The sequence below is a fragment of the Nanorana parkeri genome, unplaced genomic scaffold (genome assembly GCF_000935625.1).
Source record: "Nanorana parkeri isolate BGI_ZX_2015 unplaced genomic scaffold, ASM93562v1 scaffold97, whole genome shotgun sequence".
NCBI classification, from domain to species: domain Eukaryota; kingdom Metazoa; phylum Chordata; class Amphibia; order Anura; family Dicroglossidae; genus Nanorana; species Nanorana parkeri.
Genome location: NW_017306365.1, coordinates 888,531 through 915,307, shown reverse-complemented (window position 1 = coordinate 915,307; position 26,777 = coordinate 888,531). Strand labels below are relative to the sequence as shown.

The window sequence follows — 26,777 nt, the reverse complement described above, 5'->3', positions numbered from 1 at the left end:
TTTCTCTTGCAAGCATGAGCATCAGCAGGAAGATGCTTTCTTAATGCTGCATGGCCGGAAAGAGAATGCAGAATGCATTCATGACACTTTGTTCAGCAGGTAATATCTGTTCCCAGTTCTATAGCATCAACCCCTTCAAGGGCAAAAACCAGCGGGAATGGAAAATAAAGATGTCCAGTGACCTATGCAAGTTAGGTAGTTCCTGATGGTCGGCCCAACAAGCACTCTCACAAAGTGAGTCTTCAGAAACCGAGCAACGGCTGAGACAATGCCAGCAAATCTGGAACTGGAAAGCACTATACAGGGAACTTTTGCCCTTTACCAAGCGCCACACGCAGAACCCAGTGCCTGAAGGTCACTTGCAAGCTATCCCTGCAACATCCAATCAAGCAAGGTTTGGCTTTTGGATGTGGTATTCCAAAGCTATGCTGAGGACAATTGTGCTGGATAGCTGGGGCTTTTAACACAGTAAAACTAAAGAAAGGATACGAAGACACTAAAAATGTGAGGCTTTCTGGTAATAGCAGGAGTTATCCTGGGTGGGCCTACAGTTTTTTTTCTTTCCCTGTGTCCAATCCTCCTGTAGTGCCAGTATAACCCAGTGATTTAAAGGAGAACTATGGGGTTAAGGCTATTCCCCATAGTTCTCCTTAGGGTAACGGGAGGACACAAAACAGCGTCCTCCCGTCACCCTAAGCTCAGTATACTGCGAGCTACAGCTCGCAGTATACTGAGACGCCACAGTATACCGCCCCCTCCCCCGTCCGATCCGCCAGTCAGCGCTGGTGGAGGGGGGAATCCAGCCCCTGTCATGGCAGAGGACTGTGACAAGATCGAGAGGTGAGCGAACGCCGGTATGTGTTCGCTCACCTCCCGATCTACTGAGCCGACCTGTGACAGTCACATTGTCACAGGTCGGCTAGAACTAGGAGGTGAGTGAAAAGCACTCGCCTCATAGTTCTCCTTTAAAAATTAAAATGTCCCACAATGGACTCCAAGAAAATAATTTTTCCAGTGAGCGTTTTACAGCTCTGTTATAAAACATACAATAAATAAAACATGGCTTACGGAACACATATTACACAGTGGCATGTACAGGCAGTCCCTGGGTTACATACATGCTGTCAATCAGCAGAGGAGGGGCGTGAAGGAGAAAGTTCTCTATCAGGTCCTCCCATGCTGATAGGCAGCGGGCGGGTGCAATAGCCAGCCTTCTATTGCATTTTTAAATATCCAATAGCAAGCTGCAGATGAAGAGGAGGCAGGGGGGCGGGGCTGAGGAGGAGCAGACGGACCGGGAGAAGAGGAGGTACCGGCCAGGGCAGCAGCGGAGGTATGAGGTGCAGCAGAGGAATGCAGCGGTCTGTGTCCCTGCTGCCTCCGCCAACACAGGCGGGGAGAGCAGCTGGGATTTGAAGGGACACAGGCCGCTGCAGCCACAGTTTTCCTAAATGTACCGGCAGCTGGCGTCTGCCGGTACATATAGGAGAACTGTGGTCCTCGGTTCGTAAGTACGGGTTGTCCGTAAGTCGGGGACTGCCTTTATAGTTATTTTAGGAAAAACGTTTTTAATCTAAAGTGTAACCTAAAGGTGTGGGGTTGCGATAGGTGTAGGAGATGCAATAATGTATTTACAGCACATTATGGCAACTTTACCTCCTGTGTTTTCCCTGTTTCACCTATAACCGCTCAATGCTCTCCCATTCCACAATGGCATTGATGATGCAACCCACATGCATTTTTTCATGGTGCAATTTCACGTTCATGTAAATCTGTGCTTTGCCTAATCAGGGCAAAGCAACAAAGTCACTTTATTTCAGCCCTCTAAAGATGTTTATACTTGCCGTTCTATCACTCCCCCGGTGCTCTCTTCAGTCACAGGTAGTGCAAAGCAAAGTCCTGGGTAAGTTGCTGGCAAAGCAGAGGCTTGCTTTAAGCCTGTTAACAGAAAATGTTATGCTATAAATCTAAATTGATCTATGAATTCGTCAGATGTTTTTTGGCCAATTTAATGTTTTTTTTCAATGTACTCTTTTTCAAACTGATGTTTCATATTTGTTATTCTTTTGTATTTATTTTTAATCTTTGTATTTAGTATAGAGTGCAGCACCGGATTCACAAAACATTGTGCGTTTAAAAAAACAGAGAGGACAGCAAAAGCGGTTTCCTTTCAGGCTTTCTGGTTTTATTTGAAACTTATATGCAGACCTGTGAAAAGGCTTGATGTATCATTTACCTGCATATATACATTTTAGCTTGAGTTACTGAGCTCTCAAAACAGCATATTTTTTTAACAGAGGAGCTGAAGGTAGCCTGGAAAACATGTGAAAAGGAAATTACTTGCCTAACTGAACACATATTTTAGAAATGTTTTTTTTTTTTTTGGCCTGGACCAGGAGTGTTGGGTGATCATGGGAGATTGCTACTGCATGCTACTATCATAGGTTCCATGTATTTAGCCATGATTTGCTAAACCTAGTGATTTAAATTTCTAGCAATTTTAGTACCAGTATTGAGCTAATTTCCTATGTAGCTCTGTGAAGTGCCGCCAAATTATATCTTTTAGTAGCAAGATAGCCTTACTTAGTCTGTTGTGTAAGTAGTGCTATTAACCACTACTGGTGTTAGTAGAACACAATTATATATTTTTTATGAAAAAAGCAATGTTTAAGTACATTTATGAAGATTAGCAAGCAGGTTATCACCCATTAAAAAATAACACTAAGTTTCTACATGTCATGACTTCTTTCTATATTTGAGGCTTTAATTGATTGCTTTGTGGAAAACATCCACTGACTTCATTTTCCACAGTAGACATGCAGTCATGAATTACACTTTGCACTGAGTGCTGGTTTCCAACAAGATGCATATAAACATGTATCTGTTTCCAACAGGTGGCCTTTTCATCGATGGAGCTCCTGCTGCACTCTCAGGCATTGCTCTCTGCTATCAGCTTCATAACAGAAGCCATGCCGAGCATTGCTGATAAGACAGAGCCTGCCTCTGCACAGAAGCAACAGGACAAAGAGACATTTGTCAAGAAAGGTAAAACCCAAGACAAATATTGGCTCATTGTGGAAACCAGCTATGATGTAGTGGCATAAACCTTATCGCTCTTCCTCCTACTACTTAACGTGAAACAACATTGTGCAGCCAGTGTGGGGGCCGAGCTGTTTAACTCATTCTGTAATGACAACGGCTATTTTATCATGGAACATTAATGTGTCAGACCACGTTATGTTCCTTTTTTGTCATGGACTTATGTGTTTTACCAAATTCAAATATCTTTTCTGACGGGGAAAGATAATGCGGATAACTTTAAAAAAATCTCTAGCATTTGTTAAAATGAGAGAGAAACTGTAGTATACAGTATCCACCGTTTGTTTACAAAAATATGTTAAAAATTATGACACGTATGTATAGTTTGTAAATATTATTGTGGCAAATGTATGTGTTAAACAGTAAGAAAAATGTAAGGCATACAGAGTCCTGTAGTCTGGGAAATATAATATACAGCACATCATACACATTGTAGCAGTTAGTGGGACATGGTATACAGAACAGCATACATATTGCAATGGACCAGAGCTTGTAATATACAGCACGGCATACAAAGCACAGTGGCCCAAACTGTAATGTGCATGGAACCCAGAGGTCAAGAGTATGTCATGTACAGAATAGTTTACAGAGTGCATCAGTCCCGTGTATCTAACATACAGCACAGTTTACAGAATGAGGCACTCTAGAGTAGAGAGGACAGTGTGGTGGTCTGGAGTAAGCTACGTACATCAAGGTGTATGGAGGTCAGGAGTATGTAATGTAAAGCAATCTCAAATATTAAATGTACAGCACAGAGTAAAGAGTGCAACTGTCTGGAAATTGTCGCTGGACAGTGTACAGAGGGCCCCTTTTTACTGTGGTAGAATCTTCGTGCCCCCTTAAATTAATTATGATCAGTGGGTTGAAGGATGGTGTCAATGGTTACTTCCTTCAGAGACCAAACTCTGCTCTAGTCCTGCACTGCCAACTTTGCTGAGTGACATCTGTGTCAGCATGAAAACTATGAGTCCATGCAATATAGGCACAGACCCTATTTTGGCCACAAATGTATCCTATATTTTTATATTTCTTTCTTGTCCATTGAGGGATACAGTAAGTCTTTCACCTTTTAAGTTATACTGCTGCCTACAGGAGGATTGCACACTGGCAAGAAAAAAAATGTAGGCCAACTCAGCCTGCTTACCAGTATGCCTCTATTTTTTGCTAGTGTCCTAGAAGAATGGATGTCTTCTCTTCAGCCCTGCTGTGTGGGAAAACGAACCAATTTTTTGCCAGCACCTCTTTTCAAGCATGTTCTTTTTCAGTCAAAGACTCCTCTCTACATGAGAATACACTGCTGCACTGCTAGAGCTTATATCTTTATTTTATGCTGTCTGTTGGTTCCATTCTAGGCCTAGCTTTCAGAGTTTCCAGAGCTGCTGGCATTGCCTCAACTCCTGCCTTGTCTTTAAAGACTCAGTTTGTGAGTGAGCCAGTCAAGCTGGAGCTATCTCAATTACTTAGGTTGCTGTTCACCTTTAAGATTTCCCACAGGTTTCACCATGGAAGGGGTTACCACTGTGGGACTGGGGGATGACATCATACTCATATTGTGAAGCATGGGGTGAAGCAAGAGACTGTCCCTTCTGCCCATGGCTAGAGCTGGACTTTTGTCAGTGGCCGCTCACTTAACACCATACTTCACCACTTTTGTGAGTGTGATATTATCTATATTTTTTGAATAAATATTCTTGAAATACTACACTATTTGGGCTTTTTTTCACTGCTGTTTGTTTTGATCCTATGCCAGTTCCTGTTCCTCCCACTCCTCTACCTTTGGACCAGGAGCACGAGGCTTTTTATCACGCTTGCTACATTAATTTAGTTGATTACTATTTAGCTTTGGAATTACCTCTACACCAGAAATGTTCTTAATATTTTGTAAACTTTAATTGGTGTAGGATAGATGAACTATTATTCAGAATTCTCAGGGCCTGTATAATTATTACATTTATCCTACAATTAACCCTTTCTGCTTTTGCATTTAGTCAAGGTGTTATTAAGACCCAGGACTTTCTTAGACTCTTTCCCCAACCAGGACGTTGTTCTCCTGTCCTTGTGTCTTGGGTAAGTTCACCAAAAGTAATTTTCCCTCCATTGTGTGGATGTGATTCGGGTTGTGAGAGTCTGTCTCTACGCCACTGCTTCCTTTAGGGACATTGATTCCCTTTTTTGTCATCCTAGCTGGACCCTATAAGGTTGCTTTAGCCTTTTATCCCACAATCTGTAAGTGGCTCAGCCAGACTATCATCAAGGCTTATGGTCTGAAAGATTGGATTGCACCCTTTTCTGCCAAGGTGCACTCTACTAGATCTGTGAGTGCTTCTTGGGCTTTTCAAAATCAGGCATTTAAAGGTTTTGCAAGGCTGTCATCTGGTCCTGTGTTCACATGTTCGCTAAGGTCTACTAGGCGGATGTTGTTGTCATCTATTGGAATCTTCGGGTGTAAGGTTTATTAAGTGGCTCTTTAAGCTGCAGGCAGTCCCAGTCCAGTTTTTTTTTCTTGGGCAAGTTGGTATTTGCTTGCTGTGCTGCCCAACTCTCAGCTAGACTGTTTTTGGACATCCTAAAAGTGAAAGACCTTTTGTGTTCCTAAATGGATGAAAAAGAAAATATGATTTTTGTACCTAATGTAAAATCCTTTTCTTGGAGTCCATTGACTAACACAGGTCTATCCCCTCTGTTTTTATGATCATGCTCTCAGGAATGTTTTGCTACAAAACTGAGGCATGCTGGTAGTAGGTGTTAGTCTTTGATGGCCTAACATTTTCTTATTTACCAGTGTCCAATCCTCCTGTAGCTGGTATTATAAATCACAGGCTTAAATTGTCTGTGTCCCTCTAGGGACTTTCTGTCAAAGTTTTTATTGGTTTTCCATTTTTTTATAAAGAAATGTTTTGTTACAGTCAAATAGCATGTGCATCACAGCAAATCATCTGGTAGTCTTTAGTGTCGACACTGTACCCACTTCCCCCTTTAAGAATATTCAAGGCCTTGATAGTCCCATTAGCTATGTATAATTAAACCATAAAAGCCATCTACTTTATATCTGGGGACAGGTAGTTTTATTAATTATCTTCTTACCTTTAAGAGTGTAGCTATTTCTTACTATGTCTACACATGGTAGTTCCCTCTGGTGGACTAGATCATACCTCTTGCCAGACAATAACAAACGGAAACACTATTAAATTAGAAAGAAAAGAAATAAGAAAAGAGAAAGATCGAGAGAAAGAAAAAGTTGCAGACTCCTGCGGTTCAAATTTCCAATACAATGTTTAACCTGGGCAAGCTCACGATGTGCCCGAAAGATTGTCAACCATGGCTCCCATACTGCTTCAAAGTTCATATTTCTGTCCTGCAAGATACTATAAAGTTTCTCGTGGATCATAATCCAGTTTAATTTAGACCGTGCCATAGAAAATGTTACCCTTTCGGTTTTCCAGGCCCGGGCGATTGAAATCTTAGCCGCTAAAAGGAAAAAAAGATAGGAGTTTGCTCTGCACTTTCGGAATATCCGGAACCGGTTTGTTCAGTAGTAGGTGCTTTGGACCCGGAGAATCCTAAAAAGCAGGGCAAAAAACCTATTCCAAAACGGACGCAATTTTGGACACTCCCACCAAACGTGAATCATAGTGCCCTGTTGATTGCATCCTCTAAAGCATAGGCCACTGGTCCCTGGAAACATGGTCGCTAACCTAGCTGGTACCGGTTACCATCGAGAAAACCTTATAGTTAGCCTCTAATAAGGAGACATTGAGCAGTCCCTTAATCAATCTCATGGTACACTGTTTCCATTCTTCCATAGAAAGTGTTACCCCTAGATCAGATTCCCATGCAACCATGTAGACCAATTTAGTGAATGGACCTAGTTGTGCTGCATAAATTGTTATAGTTAAATAGTATATAGTTACCTAGAAAAGTGTTCAATCTATTGGCATACATTTTAGATAGAAATTTGATATCATTATTGATCAATGAGATCGGTCTGTAATTAGAGACTTCACCTGGGTCTTTGTGAGGCTTGTGAATGACACTAATATAGGCTCTATTCAGGTCCAGGTCAAGGGAGGCTCCTGAGTGTAAGGCATTAAAAAAGGCTTCTATATGAGGTGCCAATACCTCTACATATTTTTTGTAGTATGTGGTAGGTGAGCCATCTGGACCTGGAGCTGAATCGGATTTCGCCATTTTGATTACCGTTTCGATTTCTTGCAAGGAGATCGGGGCTTCTAAAATTTGCTTATGTTTGGGTGATAGAACCGGAATCGAAAGGTTACTAAGGAACTTAGCCATCCGGTCCCCTGGAGTCTGTGTGTGCACTTCATATAATAAAGAGTAACAATTGTGAAATTCCTGAAGTACTTTTTTTGGATTCTGGGTATAGTTACCACTTCTACATCTAATTTTAGGCATTGGGAGATTGCGGGGTCTAGGGGAGAGTTTAGAGGCCAATAATGAACCTATTCGGTCTTTATGTAAATAGAATTTATTGGCCGACCAGCGAAGGCTTTTTACTGCTTTTGTAGTCAGAAGCAGATCCAGCTCAGTTCATACGCTTTCGATATTATGGAGAAGGGGAGGACAAGGAGATTGTTTGTGTTGTCGGGTCAGCATTTTTAACTTACCCTCCAATTCTGTTATATACTTAGAAGTTTGTTTTTTAAGTCTAGTGGACTGTTCCATAAATGTACCCTGAATGGTCGCCTTGTGGGCAGCCCAAATCATAACTGGAGATATATTCGGGTCTATGTTCGAAGAGAAGTATGAGGATAGTCGTGCTGATATTTCCTTACTTAGCAAGGGTGCGCTTAATAAAGATTCATTTAATCTCCACTGAAATGGTTTATTAAGGTCTCGAAAGTGGGAGATGGACATCGTGACCATCGAATGATCAGACCAGACGACGTCTTTAATATGAGAGGAGATTACTAGGGGGACCAGTGAAGAGGAAATAAAGATGTGGTCTATTCTCGCATAGGTCCCATGCACATGAGAAAAATGTGTGTAGTCTCTTAATATAGGATTCTGTTCTCTCCAGATGTCAATCAGGGAATGTGTACGCAATATTCTGGCGAAGGCCAACCCCGCTTTTGAAGGGGGTTTGAGCTTGGTCATCCCTTTACTTGTCCTATCTGAGCTAGATTCTAATGCAATATTGGAGTCACCTGCACATACTATTGTGCCTCTAGAGACTTTATGAAAATGATTTGACGGTGAGTACAAAAATCCTATCTGTTTATGCTGAGTGGAATAGCTTGATGTTTTTTGGCATTTTAGATTTTAAGTGAATTTAGTATACCTTTTTAGTGTGTGACCAGTTTAAAAGCATTTTTTGTTAACGTGCATGATAGTTGTTGCCCTTGGTTACTACCCACCATGGCGCAGAATTAAGTGTTTGGGTTTGATATCCATTAATAGACACTTACTCTCACAAATCTAAACAGATATTTGGATTTAAAGGTTGAGATATGAGCAAAGTACAAAAACATTTTTTTGTAATGTCACCCCCCAAATTCCTGTGATTTCACAACATGAAATATGGTCATGGTACTGCGCATTTTACAGAATGCAGCATTCTGGAATATGTAATGTACATCGCAGCATGCATCGAGCAGCACTCTGGAATATGCAACGTTCTGCATGGCATACAGGGTACAACAGCCAGGAGTATGTTATATGCAGCACAGTGCATCAAGTAGTAGCAGTTTGAAGTATTTAACTTACAGCACAGCATTAAGAGTGCAGCTATCCAGAATGTGTAATATACAGGGCTGTGTACAGAGATAGATAGATTTATTTATTTGTCACATACATAATCGTACAAGTATGATATGCAGTGAAATGCTTACACGACTGCAAGAAGGAGAGGGAGAAGTACAAGTAGAGAGAAGAATCAATAATAATATAAGACTTTTACATCACAAAATAAAATATAAATGTTAAAATGTAAATATTAAAAATTTAATTAGACAAAAAATGCATATACAGTATGAAGTGTAAAGTGTGCGAGTGCTAACAGCAGCAATATGGAGTGAATGAATTAAGGTGATGACCAGCAGTGTATTAACCTTCCTTTGACCATTCTTTTTTAAAGTGCAGATATGCAGTAAATGTGAGTGTAAGAACATTTACCTAATCAGGCAGTAGAATGTATGTCTATATAGAGATCTGATTGAGAGACAGTATAGCCTGAGGGAAGAAGCTTCTCCTCAGTCTCTCTGTGTTGGCCTTCAGGAAGCGAAAACGCTTCCCAGACCTCAACAAAGAGAAAAGTCCATTATTGCGATGGCTGGGGTCCCTCACGATCTTCCTGGCAGAGAGCAGCAGTCCAGAGCATGTATTGTAGAGTACATCATAAAGAGTACATCTATCCAGAGTTTGAAATGTACAGCACTGTGTATAGAGTGCAGTAGTGCACAGTTAGAAACATACAGCACAGCTTACAGAATGCAGTAGACTGTTGTGCACTGTATGTAACTTACAAATCAGCATACATTCTGCAGCGTGTTGTGCAGAATGCATGATAGATAGACACAGACAGTAGACAGATGAAGGCTGTTGCACACAGAGAGTTTTAGGAACTGATGATAACAGGTTATCAGACATTGACAGTTATGAATGTGATTAACTGACATGAACATGTATTTACTGTGACCATTGACGGCTGCAAACTAACAGATGTCAATGTACAAAAAGCTGTGATGGACATACGCTCCATTTTAAATTCTCAACTAACATGTGACCAACCAAAAAGACACATCTACTTAAAACTCGTCCGAAATAGAGTGTAGTGGTGACCTCAGAACATAAGGTTTATGTTGAAATTTTTCACTAAAAGTGCTGTGAATCATACAGGGGAGCTTCACTAATGAGCAGGGTTTTCCTCTGGAATAATTGTAAAGACAAGGGAAAGCATGGTCTCTTCCTTTTTATATTGTCACAGAGCTTTATGCTTTCATTTTAAGGGGTTCATCTACCCTTATGTATAATAAGGCTGCACCAAAATTATAGTTGATAGTTTTCAGTAGTAATGCACTGATGCTGTTTTTTCAGTATCGAGTAAGAGTACTCGTGGATAAACTGCCTCAATGCTGAGGGTGGGCCAATCTTCAGGAGACAAAGAGGAGTAAGGTTCAAGGCCCAATGTGTTTGATAGGTCTTAGTGGTCACTTGTTTGGAGGACACAAGGAAGAAGAAGCCGGCTCCATGCTGATTGGCCAGGAAACTGGCTCCATGCTGCTTGGCCCGGCAAGCCGACTTCCCAGGTAATCAGCATGGAGCTGGCTTCCCGGCCAATCTGGAAGCCGGGCGGCGAGTCATTGCCCACTAGTATCCATATCGGTGCATCCCTAGTTTTCAGTATAATACTCTATTTAGTCGAATGATAGAAATTTATTAACAAAGAAATGTATTAACAAAGATAAATAGTTCTGTAGATCGCTTTAATTTTTACTGGTGGCAAATGGGTTAAAACATTATCATAGATTATAGCAATATGTTAGGTGTGGAAGCGTTGCCTAGCAATTCGTTTGTTATATCAGCTATATTGGCGTTGGACACATGTATATGACGCAGTTGGATTAAATTGATTTATACAATTTTTTTTTTCTTCAGCAACAAAGACCTCCAAAGATAAGGACTTGATTGCTTTCAAGGTGTTTGCAAAGTTGAATTCCTTTAGCATGAATGTGTGGGATGATGACAGTCATATCGCTGAAATCAAGATACTGGGTATGTGTGCAAGCAGTCTGTTGATGATGCAGGTTATTTAGTAAAATTTCGGCTGACTTCTGTAGCATACGTAAGATTGTATGTGTACAGTATATTATATGTATAATTCATTATATTTAAATTGTGAGGTTTTACAGTGTTTCCTATTAAGCACTGGGAAGTTGAAACTGTATTATGATTTAATCTGTTTATGAAATTCATTCACAAATTCAGAGCTAGAATTTTGTAATATTGGGAGGGGGCGTGGTGGTAAAAGCACATGAAAAATACAAGACATCAAGATCACTGCTGCCTTTTGCAGAACATTTGCATGTAGTGATAGTGCCTTAGAGGGATAACTTTCACAAATAATGTATGTGTGACATTGTGTTGGCTGCCGTCGTGGACATGAAATGGGACAAACTAGGATTGAAGTGCTTATATTAAAATGTATAACTTTTAGAAAATGGCTAAATCATAATGTTATGCTATTTCTAAATAAAACAAATGTTCTTTTTCAGGTCTTGACTCCTCCATTTTCATGGAATCTAGCAAGATAGACATTTTTGCGAGGCTGAAGGATATTATTGTCAATGACGTCAACCCACAAACCATCCATAAAAAGGTTTTCTTTACATGGCACCGTGTGCAGTATTATAGATTTTTTTTATTTTTTTAATGATAATTGTAAAGGCAAGAAACTAACTACTCAACATAACATAACCCCAATTCATTTTGAGAACACATGAACCCTTTCAGTGAAAAAAAACAATGCAGTTAATGGGGCTTCCGTGGCTAAAGGGGATATGTAAAAAAGAATTGAAAGGTTTAGTACCTGTGTATTTGGCCACACCTTCAGATATTAGAGCTGAACAGGTATAAATCGTGAACAAAAAGATCTTATCTATTAAAACTAGAAGGTACACTTCCTGCGCTTTGTGGTAGTCTTGAGGATAGAGTTGTGGTGGCATGCACAGATACAGCATAAGGCTGGGTTCACACCTGGGTGTATGGAATATGCGTGTGTGCCGCGTGTTTTTACCGCGATTAACAGAAAAAGAAACGCGCAACAAACGCGCGTTTCCGAGCGCTATCCGGCTGTATCCTAATGGATACGCCCCAAAGAAGCTCCTGTACTTATTTGGACGTAGGGCGTTTTACAGCGCGTTCCTACGCGCTGTAAAACGCCCAGGTGGGAACCATGCCCATAGGCAATTATTGTTTTTTACATGTTGAGCGTTTTTACAGCGCGTAGGAACATGCTGTAAAACGCCCAGGTGTGAACCAGGCCTTACTCTCACTGACTCTCTCTGGTCTTAAAGCAGTGTGGACATAGACAACATATTATTCCCAGACCCTGGGTTGTGTGATCACCTAATTTGCACATTTCTTAAGCAAAGAGCTTTATAAATATCGTTCTGATGCTCCTTACTTCACATATTGAGACAAAAATGCATTGAGCAGCAGGGAGCTGCTGATCAAGAGATGGGGAACTAGTCTTCTGGGGTCTACGAAACTGTCACAGAATGGTTTGGATCTTCTGTGTCGGCACTGGTAGGCATTGGCTTATCTCATTGTGGGCAGGCCTCTGAAAAGCAGTTAAGGTTTTGTCACTTGATTCTTTGGTTTATCCCACTTCCGACAATTGGCAAGATAACACACCACCAAAGTGAAGTACTACATCTTCAGCTTTGAGGCAGATACATTGTTCAAAACACAGGCAGAAGACTGAATCTAGCATGAGACAGTTGAACACCAGGAGACATGTAGGTGTGGGGTGCAGGCAGAATGCAAAATGCACCAGCTATCTTATCAGGCAGAAGAATTTACTATAGCCACTTAGGCATTAACCAACTGAGTGCATGGGAGGAAAAACAGAGTGAGAAAGGAATACAGGAAAGAAAATAAAATGAAAATATCAGGAGAAATGGTTTACGGTGCAGTTGAGAGAGAGAGTGACACAGGATAGAATCCAGCCATATTCTACAGACAGGATGGTTCATAGGTTATATTGTTAGACCTCAACGGCTCATTAGAAACATTGAAGATGGATGCAAGTGTCAAGAGCCATTAAGTGTATGTCATGTTTTTTGGGCTCTTTTGCTACCTAGCTGCATAGGGTACTGTAAAATACACAGAGACCTTAGCATTAGAAGTGAGAAAAAATGCAAGGTTAATGTTCCTGTTTGAATATGTATGATCATATGTTCTCTTGTGTTGTGTTAGGCTGTTTGCATCATGGAAGAAGAGGTTTTCAACTTTAATTTGACACTCTATCCTGAGGCCACACAAGGAGAAGCCTATAAAGATGTGTCTAAAGTGGATGGAAAGGTTTCCCTGCGAGTTGGTTGTATGAAGATCGTCTTTCTAAACAAGTTCCTTGTATCACTTTTGGTAAGAGTACCTTCTCCTTGTATGGCTCACAATGGTTGCTAATCAAATTTCAGTCCAGCACTTCTAAATCTGTGTTTATATTCACTTTAACCTTCACTTTGCTTTAACATAAAGATAATCTATTATTATTATGCCCATTTCTGGCTAATGATAGGAGCTCTTGATAAAACCACTCCCCGGATGTAGGAAAAAGGGAGAGGGGAATAGGGTACTAGTTGAAGCGTGCTGGAAGGAAATGGAATAGATTAGGTTCTTATATTCATCAGTGAAACTGTGCTCAATCCAGCAGAACCACACAGTATGGGTCTTGGAGGAAGTGACTTTAGAGTTCTGGATTACTGTGGGTTTATTATTGTATTGTGGATAAGGATGGGAATTTTGAGAATGCAGGAATGTGCATCATCATCTATACATACAATAACTGAGTTTTTATATGTCTTGTTGGGGAGAAAGTTGTGGTGAAGGAGAAAATACTAGGATTTTTTGGGTATCAGTTGATCAGTACATTTTTGGACCACAGTATTAACCTAGCCCCAGAAGGCCTGAAGAGTAGAACTGGAGCAGAAAATATGTATGATGTCATCAGGGGTACTTCTGCATCTCCAACAAGGGTCAGAAAATGAGGGGACGACTTCCAGAAAGTTCAAATTAGACACTTCATACTTTCTTTGAATTGCGCACATTTACTTCCCTATACTCTAACCCCTTTTAAAAGTAGATGGCGGTCAAACTCTCACGCGCCCTGTCTGATAGCTTTGATCATCTTCTTTCTTGCGTCCTCCAAACAAGTGACCACTAAGACCTATCAAACACATTGGGCCTTGAACCTTACTCCTCTTTGTCTCCTGAAGATTGGCCCACACTCAGCATTGAGGCAGTTTAAAACCGGTTAACTGGCATATTTATAAATGAAAAATTTACCACAATGTCAACAAATACCCATGGTAATTTTTTTTTTTATTTGGTAACCCTGCATCTCCCATTCTCAGCCCTCATGATTTGGCATTTCATTTCCAAGTCTTTAATAGTCATTTGAGACCTATCCCCCAGGACTCACCCTTTCTCCCTCTTCTATGTTTGTCATTTTTTCCCCTCTTTTTTCACTTTCTTCTTTCTTTCACAGTTTTCTTCTTTCTCATGCTCCATCTTCACCTCCAGATATACTCTGGAGAAGGTGTTTCTTACCTTCTTATGCGATTTTACTCAAGCATGTAGGCTTAAGTACACACAAGCCATGTGATTAATACATGTTTTTATCCCTATACCCCATTGGCCCCCACTAGGGGTTTTTGAGTGCGCATAATTTGAAAATCATATTCTTGTTCTCCGTCTTTTGGCCTAATCGATTCTGATCATCTTGCATTTTTATTTTTGCATTATCGTCTTTACCCTCACCTTGTATTTACCTATTGTATGCTTTAGTTTTTTTTCTTTTTTTATAAACTCTTTTGTGAAAGAAAATTTGGAGGCATACAGTGGGGAGGGAAAGGGGAGACAGTTACAGAACACATTTTCTACTGAGTGACAGATGTGATAGAAGAAGGTGAGGCTTGAGTTCTGCTTTAAGTACTCAAGTACTTAAGTAGGCTGTAGTTTGAGAAGATGTATTTGCTAATGTAAGGAAGCTTTAAAGAGTAATTCCACTCCTCTCTGGGTGATCTATGTACATTACAAGGATTTTAACATACTTTGTTGCTGTTTCTTACCTGTTTCTGTACTGAAGAAAAAGCTGTTTGTTGCAACATGTCCTTTCCAAACTGATCCCTGAATGGGAGGGTCTGGGTTCATTATAATCAGCTTGTGAGCTTCCTGTGTTGTAATAGGGGAATAGTGCAGTGTCAGCACCCCTTAAGTAGTAATTAACCCTTAAGGAGTATCTCACCAAAAATGGCATTCTTATTGCAAGGGATGCCAAAAATTATGTTTGTATCTTAGCACAGACTTCTGGGAAAATTAGTCAGCCAAACACAGACGTAGGAAGTGACATTTCTGGGGGCATTCTGAAACCCAACTGTGCACAGAACGCCTCCAGGTTACCATATTGCATTTAATTTTTTTGACAGATTTAGAACATTACGGCAGCTACAGTTTAAAATGGAAAGGCAATTTATAATCACATTAGCATACAAAATGGCTTGTGCAACAATTATATATGCGATATTCATTTTTGTAAAGAGTTTTTTTTTTTTCATTTTTATATTTTTAAAGTGCAGCTACCCTTTAAATAGTAGAAATCAGAATCTAAAGCTTCTCGAGGAAGATGTTTTAAATAGTAAGCGGCACTCCTACACTGCAGTGTTTTTTAAATTAGTCTTCATTAGAATATTATCAGTGTTAATTGTCCTATTGTATGTCCCTTTTTCCACAATCCTTTTAAAAAATTAGTTCTTCATTGTGTTTACATACAGTGCATTACAGTAGACAGCACCATGTGTACTCATGTGAGCGGAGTGAAGCTAATTTGTTATGTCATCATTTATAACGTGTTCGTGGGATTATTTTTCCAGAACAATGCACCTTGAGTTGCTTACTTCACCTACCTTCCGCACTGATTCACCCTGTTGTTTGAAGATGGCTGCTGTTTAGCTAAGATATGAGCTTTTTGTTAGCTTGGAAATGTTACCTTTTGATAACATTGCCTCTAAATTAGTTTCAACTGACACCTGATGCAGTGAATTTAAACAATGAAAGAAGGTTATTAAAACGAAGGCACATGCAAATTTGAGTTTATTCAACACAAATAGGACCACATTTGGAGGGCGTTTTTGCCAAAAATAACTTTTAAAATAGAATTTATGGAATCTAATTATAAAAGTCACATCTATTCGTTCACCGAAACTGCATGTGCATTAGTCCTTTGCAAACTAACCATCTGTTGTGAGAATGGGGCAAGAATTTTCTAAAGTATTTTTTATTTTTCGTAAAAGAGAACTGTGGCCAAACCTTTTTTGACTGTAGTTCTCTTTAGGGTCACAGGAGGACGTTTGCTAATTTCCTCCTGTGACCCAAAACTTACCATGTAGCTTGCTATTGCCCGCTATATACTGACAGTGCAGAGCCAAACTGCAGCTTGGAAGAATCCTGACAATATTGTCGGGATCCACTCCGCTCCCTCTTTGACACCTCTCTAGAGGCAGAGCCAGCTGTGCACACCCTCTCCCCCATCTGTCACTCTAGTCAGCTCTGAAGGAACTGAGATGGGAATCTCTGCGATGAGTGGTGACTGAACCTCGCCGCTCCCCTGCAGGGAGAAGATCATGCGGTATGTGATCGCTCAGTTCCCGGTCTATAGAGCCGACGTGTGACAGGTGCAGTGTTACACGTCGGCTCGAACTATTGGGATGAGTGTATTTCTCTTTGGATTGGATGTGCACCAAAACCGTGTATCTAAATGTGTAACTAGTTTTTTGGAGAAAATGAAAAAAATCCCATCTTGGTAAACTTTATAAATTGCTAGGATTTTGACAACATTTTTTGCAGATACATAACTTTTCTGTTTCTGATCAAATTGATTTTTATTTCACCATGTCCGGTCTAAAACTGATTTTCTGAATGGGGAATTCTGCCTTTGTTTTAACAACTTGAGTGAATGATAAATGTTGTGGCTGCATCTATAAATATGTGGATAAGCCTTAATGCCCACTGAGTTTTAGAGGACAGGCTAGTGCAATGTGGTAGCTCTGGCAGTGTGCGTTGTATTGCACACTGCCGGTTCTGTCACTTTTTTTTTTTTTTTTTTACATTATGCATACTGTACAATGAGTACACTCCATCCAGGTCCCTGAACAGCAGCATGGTGTGCTGTGCTGCTATGAGGGGGACCTGCAGTGGCATCTAGTGCACTGTGATAAAATACAGCATGGTTGCTTTTATTTTTTTTTGCAGAGCACTACCCATCACACCTACGTTGTGGTGTGAAAGGGAAAGATAGAAAATATTTTTTTTTATGTGCCCTTGCAGTGACCTGTGTCGAACCGTTTCAATAAAGCGTCACCACAGTATGTGTGAACAGGCCCTTGAAAACTAAATCCCCTGAAACAATACTCCCAATTGCAGGGAATGCCTAAATTTGACTTTATTTGTCCAGACTAAGTGAGCCAGTAATAAATGCTGAAAATTAGATTCCTGTGGGCATTAGCATTTCCAGGTTCACATATTGCATGGAACCAATATTTTATATTCTTTGAAAAAAAAATTAAACCATCTGCAGATTAAAAAAAAGTAAAAGATAATTCATGTAATTTCATATTAAAGATGGCTTGCTTTGCAGCTATCTATGGATTTGTATCTACATATATACATATTTGTAGAGAGGGTGGAGTTTTCCTTTTAGATATCTGAAAAACAAACTGTTCTCTTTAACATTAGGAAGGCCTTAAGACGGCAACTTATGTTTTTCTCCCAATATCCTATAACAAATTCCCACTTCCATTCATTAAAGGTTTATAATATGGTGCATAAAACTGCTAGCAATAGACATTGTTTGTGTTGCTTTATTGGGAATTAAAAAGCAATCTAATTTGTTGGCCCTTCTGGCTCTTTTAAAACATGTTTTTGTTCAGGTACCATTGTGAAAGTAAAAAAGAAAAGCCTGGTAGCTGATGGCAGCTGGCAGATGGAAATGGGGTGATTTTTGTGATAATGTGCTAAGATAAGTGCAGAACATTGTGTGGCACGTGCTGCCCATGTGCCTGAAATTCTCTGACCTCCCAGATTTTCCAGGTAATGGATAGCATGTACTCAACACACATTGAAAGTTCATTCGGGGTCAGGTATTCAACTCACATGTTTTGAAGCACATGCTTATCAGGTTTTTTGATGGACAGAATACTAAATGCTGTTTTATACATCTGTGATTTAATCTTAACATTGTGTATCGAGAATATGAATGTCTAGTATGATATAAACTCAGTGTCGTATTGTCTACATTTATCAACAATTGTTTCCATTTTATTGGTCTCAGTATTTCATGTTTAACTGTTTAATTGTTTAGGACAAATATTTTTTATCTGAATATAATTCTGTGATGCATTGTAATCATATAGTTAATTATACAGTATGTGTTCACTGCAGATCTTTCAGGAAAAGTCTTTGCACAATTGGGTTTATTATTGGGTGACAAATTCTAGCATCTAAGGGCGATAAATGTTTTTTTTTTATGGAATGTGGTATAACTAACTTCATGCCCATGAATTGAAAGGGAAATTGTTATTGCATACTGACTGCTCTTGGGAAAAGCCATCTATCGAGTACTGCAGAATTCCTTGTAAACTCCTTTCTTCCTTCCTCACAAATTCCTTCCTTGATCACTCTGCTGTCTTTACAGAATTGTTTCTTGATCTCTCATGTTATAAAATCTGTCATCATATATCAGGCTTTTTTTTTTCCATGAGAAAAGAGAACAATTCCTTCACAGTACACTTTTTGACAAAAAGTCTTGGAAGTCACATGCAGTAACAGTTACCTTTTGATCTGCAATAACCCAAGGTCTGTTATGTGACTTGTACACACAGTTGCAAAAGATAGCATTGACTAAGTCCAGTGAGTTTGAATTTTTCATCAGTTGTCCACTATTCCATCAATTAACTGCTGAAGAAAATGTGACACTATGTTCTTCCCATGTCCTGCCTTTCTAATAATGTATGTTAGTCCAAAGCTAGCCATACACTGCTCTATTTTGTTTTGTTCAACCTGCGGCCTGAACGAAGAAAAATAGAGCAGATTTCTCTATCAACACTTCAAGCACATTGTTCGAGGAATCCCCCCGTTTCTTTTGTTTTCAATGGCTCATTGGCTGCTGGCTCTGTTCGTACAAAGATTTTCCAACCATCTGATTTGATCAGCTGATCAAAGGATGCTGGCTGGAAAGGTGCCAATGGCACCCACCGTACAAATTTTGTCCGGTTCCTCAAGAACCAGCCAAAACAGGAGTACTTTTGGGACAGAACGTTGTCACCTTGTAACAGGAATTGCCTGAACGAGAGCCTACATGACCTAATTACCAGGTATTATTATAAGGAGAGCTGCAGATTTATACATTTTAAAAATGGCTTTTTAATATGCATTCACCCAATAAAGATTATTTTAGATTTTATTGATTCGGGTTTCATCTTCTTTAAAGTGTAAATTAGTTTTTTGTTATTTGAGTTTACAGTTACTTTGCATATGTAAACTCGGCTTTGTTTATTTTAGCAGTACCACTTGAGTAAAATTGTGGTAAAAGAGTAGAAAAGAAGTAAAAACATACCCCTTCTAAATGCTTGTAGTATATTCATATATACTATATCTAGTAGACATGCCTGCTACTTATATGGAATGTCTAAATCTAGCTTCAAGGTAGGAAAATCATTCTTTTTCCAAAAAGGCTTGAATTCATGAAACAGTTCAGAGAGACATGGAACTGCATAGTAGGGTAGACCGCACATTTAGGGTATGCCAAGTAATTGATAGTTGTCTTTTTACAACGCTTATACATCTGGTGTATACTATACATTTGAACTGGGGAAAGCATGTTTCTTATAATTCCTCACAGGTCCCTTCCTTGAATGTTGGAGTCCATTTTCTAACATATGTTTTTGGGGTGGTTGGTAAATGAGGTTGAAGATGGGCATACCAGGCTTTTGATAAGATATGCATATAATAAGAGAAAACAGTCAGTTGGGTATGTATAGGAGTCGAACTGAGTTTGCATGGCATTCCTTAGAACACCACTCTATTCTTTTTAAAGAGTTTTAAACTAAATAAATGTTCTCAAACCATTTGGTATCTGGGTGAGTAGTTAATTTAGCCTCATTCATACCAAAAAGTAGTCATGGGGATACCGTATATACTCGAGTATAAGCCGAGATTTTCAGCCCATTTTTTTGGGTGAAAAGTGCCCCCCTCGGCTTATACTCGAGTCAGCGCCAGCGCGTCTTCTTACTTACCTCGCCGAGCGTCGCGTCACTGCTGCTCCGGTGTGCGGCGCTCCGAGCGGGGTCATCTGGCAGTCTCCGGCCACCTAAATTAGGACCCGGAGACTGCCAGATGACCCCGCTCGGAGCGCCGCACACCGGAGCAGCAGTGACGCGACGCTCGGCGAGGTAAGTAAGAAGACGCGCTGGCGCTGACTCGAGTATAAGCCGAGGGGGGCACTTTTCAGCCAAAAAAATGGGCTGAAAATCTCGGCTTATACTCGAGTATATACGGTATCTTATTAATCTTGATGTGGAGGCAGTTACCTTTCTCTGTTGCATGCAAACAGAACAATGTCTTTAGGTAATTTAGGGTTGACCAGATTCTCACCCTATGTCTGAGTTTTTGTAACCCTGCATGTGGCTTTACAGGGGTTATACTTTTATGCAAAAATGTAAGTTGTGTTTCCAAAAATAGTATTGATGCAAAAACATACCTGACAGAGGTTTCAACCATTCTCTAGTCGGTTCTCTAATCTGTTTTGGCTACAGATACATTTTAAAAATATGATTGCCCAAGAGAACCTATCGCACAAGACGTCTGTGTTTTATGTTGACAATTAACAGGGAGGTCTGCTTATAGGCCTCACAGTTTTCAAGATTGTTTTAATTTAGGAAAGCGTTATCCATTATAGAAAACTGCAATTGATCATAATGAAAGTCATACTGGTATGCTTTCAATAACTTAAAGCCCAACTCTGGGGAAATTAAAAGTTTTCCCTTAAAGGGCTATGGAGCCTGCATTTTACTTGATGACCTCGGTGGTCTTCAGACCACTGAAACTGCTGGAAGAAGAGGCTGTGGGAACTGGTCTAGCAAACTGGAGGGAGCCGGTAGGCGTGGGGATTAGGTAAGTAAAACCGCTTTTTCCTGTCCCCTAATGAGCAGTTAACCCTTCCAGTGCGAGGAAGCCTTAAATTGTAAAACAGATATGGAGAAAATTTGCTTGGATTTTTCCTGAAAGAGTACTAATTGCTGTTAAAATGTACAAAAGCTTTAATAATAGGGAAATACACTGTACTCATGTCTCCTTACTGCATTTAAAACACATGGGGCAGCAACTGAGGGAAATTTAGCTTTAGCCAAAAAGCAAATGATTTGCCCACTATACTTGTATATGATGACTGATATGCGCAGAAAAATACAGATAAGTTTAAATGTATATTGCTTTTTTTAGTAGGGATGCACAGATACTTTTTGAGTACCAGTGCAGATACTTGGCATTTTCATGAGAACTACCAGGGTTGCAGCGGTTGCAGCTGGGACCTGGCTCTGGCACTCCACCACTGTCCTAAAATCATTAGTCTGTATTATTTTAGAAAAACTGTCACATGACAATAAACAAAAATGTATCAGTACTCGTACTTGTAAGTACTCGGCAAGTACCAGTACTCGTACTCGCAAAACTGGTATCTGTGCATCCCTTTATTTATAAAAACAAAATCGTACATTAAAACAGAGATGTACAAATCCCAGGAGCTCCGTGTGCTCCTTACAAATGACAGCTGCCTCCTACTTTTTTAATTTTTCTCTAGTGTAGTCTTGGAGCTCAAAAGTATCGGTACATGTACTCGTACTTGTACCGAGTACTGTACTTGGTATCTGTGCAACCCTAGTTTTTAGCGATGAAATGTAAATAATATTCGTATACAATGTACTTTGTCACATGTACCTTTCTTATAGTTGTCCTTGGTTATTTACTTTCTTGACAGAGATTCCTAAATAACTTTCAGGCTGCAAAAGAGAGAGTGAGTGCAGCCACAGCGCAAGCAGCACACCGTGCAGCCACAAGTGTAAAGGACCTGGCAGAGAGGAGTTTTCGGCTGCTGATGGATATTCACTTAAAAGCTCCAGTGATAGTCATCCCTCAATCTTCTGTATCCAATAATGCCGTAGTGGCAGATCTAGGGTTAATCAAAATACAGAATCATTTTAGAATGATATCTTCAGATCAGGAGCTTGCCCCGATCGTAGACTGCATGACCATCAGCTTGACTGAGTTCAAATTATCACGGTAAGTGCAGTAGTTTAGTGCAAAGGCTTTTCTAGAAGAAACGTGCAATTCTTTTTTAAACATCTGTTGTCTTTAAAATGGTGCTTTTGCATGGTTGCAGCCAAGTTAAATCACACGCTGACTACTTATAGCACTGGGAGCCTCCTTTGGCAAGAAATCTCCAAAATGTTCAGTCCTTTCCAACAATACAGGTGTGTAAATTCAAATGAATGTGTCTCACTGCCCCAAAAGTTTGAAATGCAGAAAAATTCAACATTTGTGCCACCCAGTGTAAAGGGAATGACCCCTTTTCTCTCCCGTTCATTGAAGGACACAGGGAACAGATCGGAGATCATGTACTGTAGGGTAATATCGCCACCTGCAGGAGAAGGATGCTAGGCACAAAAAAACTAAAGACCAATCACAGCCTAGGGGCGGCCCCTACCGGTGGCCAAACCCCCCACCTGCTGACAAGTCTCCAGTTTTTTGCCTAGCGTCAGGAGTAAGGAGCTAAGAATTTTTTCTCGGTATTCTTACCTGCTTCTTCCTGATTTTTTTCAGAGGATTCTTCTAGCAAGTGTTGTCCGGGCGACAGGCTGGATGTCTCGGATCCTTGGAGTCTCCCCTGGATGACCAGCGAGCGTATGCAGGCCCGCTATGGTGGGTCGGTTGTTGGCTTTGACGGCGTGGCCGTTGAGAGCCAGGTGTTGAGGGATCGTGGTCTCTCGGATGCGGTTATATCTACGATGTTGCGGGCTCGCAAGCCTGTGTCACGACGGATTTACCATCGAACGTGGAAGGCTTATTTTGCCTGGTGTGAGTCGGTGGGATTTCCGCCTCCTTTGTTTTCCGTTGCCAGGATCCTCGCCTTTACAGTGGGGTGTGGATCAGGGTTTGTTGATTGGTCTTTAGTTTTTTTGTGCCTAGCGTCCTTCTCCTGCAGGTGGCGATATTACCCTACAGTACATGATCTCCGATCTGTTCCCTGTGTCCTTCAATGAACGGAGAGAAAAGGATTTTACGGTGAGTACCAAAATCCTATTTTCAGGGCTTTATGGGAAGAGACCATCTTAAAAGGATGAAGGGAAAAAATAAACTGATATCAGATTTAGGTGGGATTGGCTTTTAAGTTGTTTAAAGGCATATTCCACCTTTTGCAATAAATGCACCCACATTACAAAAATGTGCATTTATTACATTATTGCTTTGGAGCCTGAAGATCATTACAACTGCAATTAGTGCGTTGCAGGTGCAATGCACATGCTCCTGCAACTCTACTTTCAGCCCCAGGTCTGTACAGAGGTACGGGCCCTCAGGTATGGGGCTATAGGCAGTAAACCAGGGGTGTCCAAACTTTTTTTTCAAAGAGTGCCTGATTTGATGAAGTGAACATGTGTGAGGGCCGACCATTTTGCCTGACATTCTTTGAACCATTCAAATTAAATGCAAGTTAACTATTTTATGCGAAGTTTATTGCAAATGGCATACTTTTCATTTTGTCACATGGATGACAAATGCAAACAGGTGTTAAATCACTCTGCCTTTCATTCTTCAAATGAAACATAATCCCGCCCAGTTTTTTGGTGGTGGAATGTGTGACTGCCAATAGGTAAAGCATTCCAACGCTTTCTCAGCTGTTCTAGGGCAGAGCGGCATCACAGATCGTATGTGCAGGAGAACCGATCTACAAAGTCGGATAGAAGTGACATTTCAGGACCGATCAGCTGTTCCAGGGCAGATCGGTTCTCCTGCACATGCGCTTTGCGATGCCGAGAAATCGTTGGAATGCTGGGCGGGATTACGTTAAAATGTGTGACCACGTCACCGGTCACACATTCTAACGTAGTCTCAAACTTTGATAGAACAGAGGCCCTGTTTATAATCATTTATTTAGATAAATAGATCATAATGGGGAATGTTCCCCATTATAATCCACTTTCCTAATTAAATGAAAATAACAGCACACAATCCTCGCACCCCACCCCCCGCTGCTCAAACTCACTCAGCCAGAGCATCACAGGATTGGAGCCAAAAGGTGTCTGTGTGTGCACTGCGGGGGGGCGGGGGCATGTGACACACCACACTTTTCCTCTCCCGCCGCCTGTTACTAGGGACGCGGAGGGGAGGGGAGTCACAGAACCCGCTCCCTTACTAAGAAGCCCGTCGGCAGTGTGGGGCCCCGATGTTCTAAAACCTGTGTGGTAAACGGAAACACGGGCCGCAATTGGCCGGTGTCCGGAATTTGGACATGACTGCAGTAAACAATGGGCTACAAGTTTGGCGACATCAATGCATTTCTACTTCATTGAGAACTACATTGCCTCTACTGTGGTGGGACATGGTACTTGTAGTCATCCCATTCACAGAACTCTAAATAGATGATGTGGCTGTGATGGATCTACACACAACAGTGCTAAATTAAGGTAAAAAGGTTGTTGGAGGGAGAAGAACCTGGTGATTCTGGGTTTAGGGAATGTGACTATGTTTCATGTTACACCCTAAATATGGTTTTTTTTTTATTTCAATAATTTTTATTGAGTATTTAGACATAACAGGTACTCAAACAAATAAGGCACAGAGAAGTATCATCAGAGGAAATCGTTAAAAGTATAACATCAATCAAACAGGATACAGTGCAATCACTAGAGGTACAGGGACCAGTGTAAACAGTAAGGACTGATCTAATGAGGTAATGTGAGCACCTCAGGGAGGATAGAAAAGGCAGGGAGGGATGGGGCTAAATATGGGTTTTAAATGAAACATAGTCAGGAAGATATAGTATTCTTTTAGATATCACTTTAGGTTTCACATTTAACTGTATTGCTCGGAAAAAAAAAACAGTTTTCAGTGCAGTAGTCATTTAGAAAGACCTAGGATTTAAAATAATGATATACAGAAATCCTCAGGTCACCCGCATACATCTTTGATATTTATTTATATATCACATTTATGAACTGACTCTTTAGAGACAACCAAAACCTTTATTTATTTGTAAAAATAATTGTGTGTGTGTTCAGGAAATAATAGGGTTTCCGGAGAGGTGTAATTGACCAAGCATATATAGTTGACCAAAAATATATCAAGTTTTATTTAAATATACAAAGAATAAATAAAGGTTAAAAATAGATAAAGTTCATATATCATACATTGCCCTGCAGAGAGTTTTGGTATACATATACCCAATGATTTCATTCATGTGTATTGATATAATCCAAATAGTCATAGTAACATAATCATGATCACAAAGCTGGCATTGGTATAATTGACCAATAAAGTGGCTTAACTTGGTAGGTCTCGATATATTTTTAGTCAACTATATATGCTTGGTCAATTACACCTCTCCGGAAACCCTATTTCCTGTTTTTCTACTATATATAGATAGATAGATAGATAGAGAGATAAAACAACTCTCACAAAGCTTTTTTAAACTTAGAACAACTTAAGTGAAATTGATTCAAAGCAATTATGATTAAGAATATTTTTTCTACTTTTCTGCAGATCAGTGTTGAACAGCACTCCAGATAAGTCTGATATTCAGATGCTCTATCCTATTAACCTGAGTTTAACAGTTTACCGGAATCTTGCAGCATCATGGTACCATCAGATTCCTGCCTTAGAAGTAAAAGGTCACCTTAATTCTATGGATGTGAGTTTTCATTTAAATGTGGAAAACTTTGTTACAAACACCTATGGTTGGTATGCACAATGTTTCTTGATAATTTAAAAGCATGTGGTTTGCAGTCATAATGTTACACACTTTTGTACATTGTGTGTACACACTTATTCACCTGCCTTAATCTGCATTTTCTTTCTCTTCCTTTGAGGGGAGCTAGAAGTCTTTCACCTTCGGTTACACTGCTGCTTACAGGATTATTGGGCATTGGCAAGCAAAAAACCTGTAGGCCAGCCCAGCATAACCCTTTCTGCTACTAGCATGCCTCAGTTTTTTGCTCTTGTCCTATGGCGGATGAATGTCTTTTCCTCAGCTCTGCTGTGTAAAAGACGAACACATTTTTCCTAGTACCATTTTTTTTCTTTGTCTTTAAACTTTTTTTTTCTGCAATCAAAACTTATTATTGCCAGAGTTGGGTTTCTTTGATTGAAGCTATCTGACGTACCCATTCTCAGCCTCGCTTTGGAGAGCTGCGTCCGGACCCTACTGTGCTGGATATGGCAGGGATAGCCTGGAAGTGACCTTCGGCCAGGTAGGGCGCTTTCCAGGTGTAATTCTGGTAACAGGTTAACCGCAGACCCTTTTCCAGGTACACAGCGCTTATCTTGTCTCTGAAGACTCACTTTGTGGGTAGGCTGGTCAGGCCAAGATTTGGAACTTCTTTTACATTGGTCGCTGAATGCCTTTCAGTTCACCACTTTGCATCGGTTTCAGCCGCGAAAGTGGTTAATGTTGTGGGACTGTCATCCCCAGGATAGAGTGTCATACCATATAGCATGAAGGAAGCATCACCCCACCTTTGCTCCTGCTTGCAAAGAGCCATGTGGAACTCTGATCCTCGGTCCATTCCTGCTTCCCACCAGCTTTGATCTGCCCATCCAAAGCTTGCGTTTCATGAATACCTGGGCCCTTGCCCTGTACAGTGAGCCTTAAGTTGCCTTACCTAAATTCAGGC

The 26,777-nt window shown here is 40.4% G+C and overlaps 1 protein-coding gene across 1 annotated transcript in view; it reads left to right on the top strand.

The window, feature by feature from the left end:
- VPS13C (vacuolar protein sorting 13 homolog C) overlaps positions 1 to 26,777 on the top strand; it is a 225,912-nt gene that overhangs the window by 105,401 nt on the left and 93,734 nt on the right. Inside the window, exons 31-36 of the mRNA XM_018552762.1 lie at positions 2,895 to 3,045; positions 10,714 to 10,830; positions 11,331 to 11,434; positions 13,036 to 13,203; positions 21,869 to 22,170; positions 25,648 to 25,795. Of these exons, the coding sequence (XP_018408264.1) occupies positions 2,895 to 3,045; positions 10,714 to 10,830; positions 11,331 to 11,434; positions 13,036 to 13,203; positions 21,869 to 22,170; positions 25,648 to 25,795 (990 nt within the window). The remainder of the gene's footprint in view (positions 1 to 2,894; positions 3,046 to 10,713; positions 10,831 to 11,330; positions 11,435 to 13,035; positions 13,204 to 21,868; positions 22,171 to 25,647; positions 25,796 to 26,777) is intronic.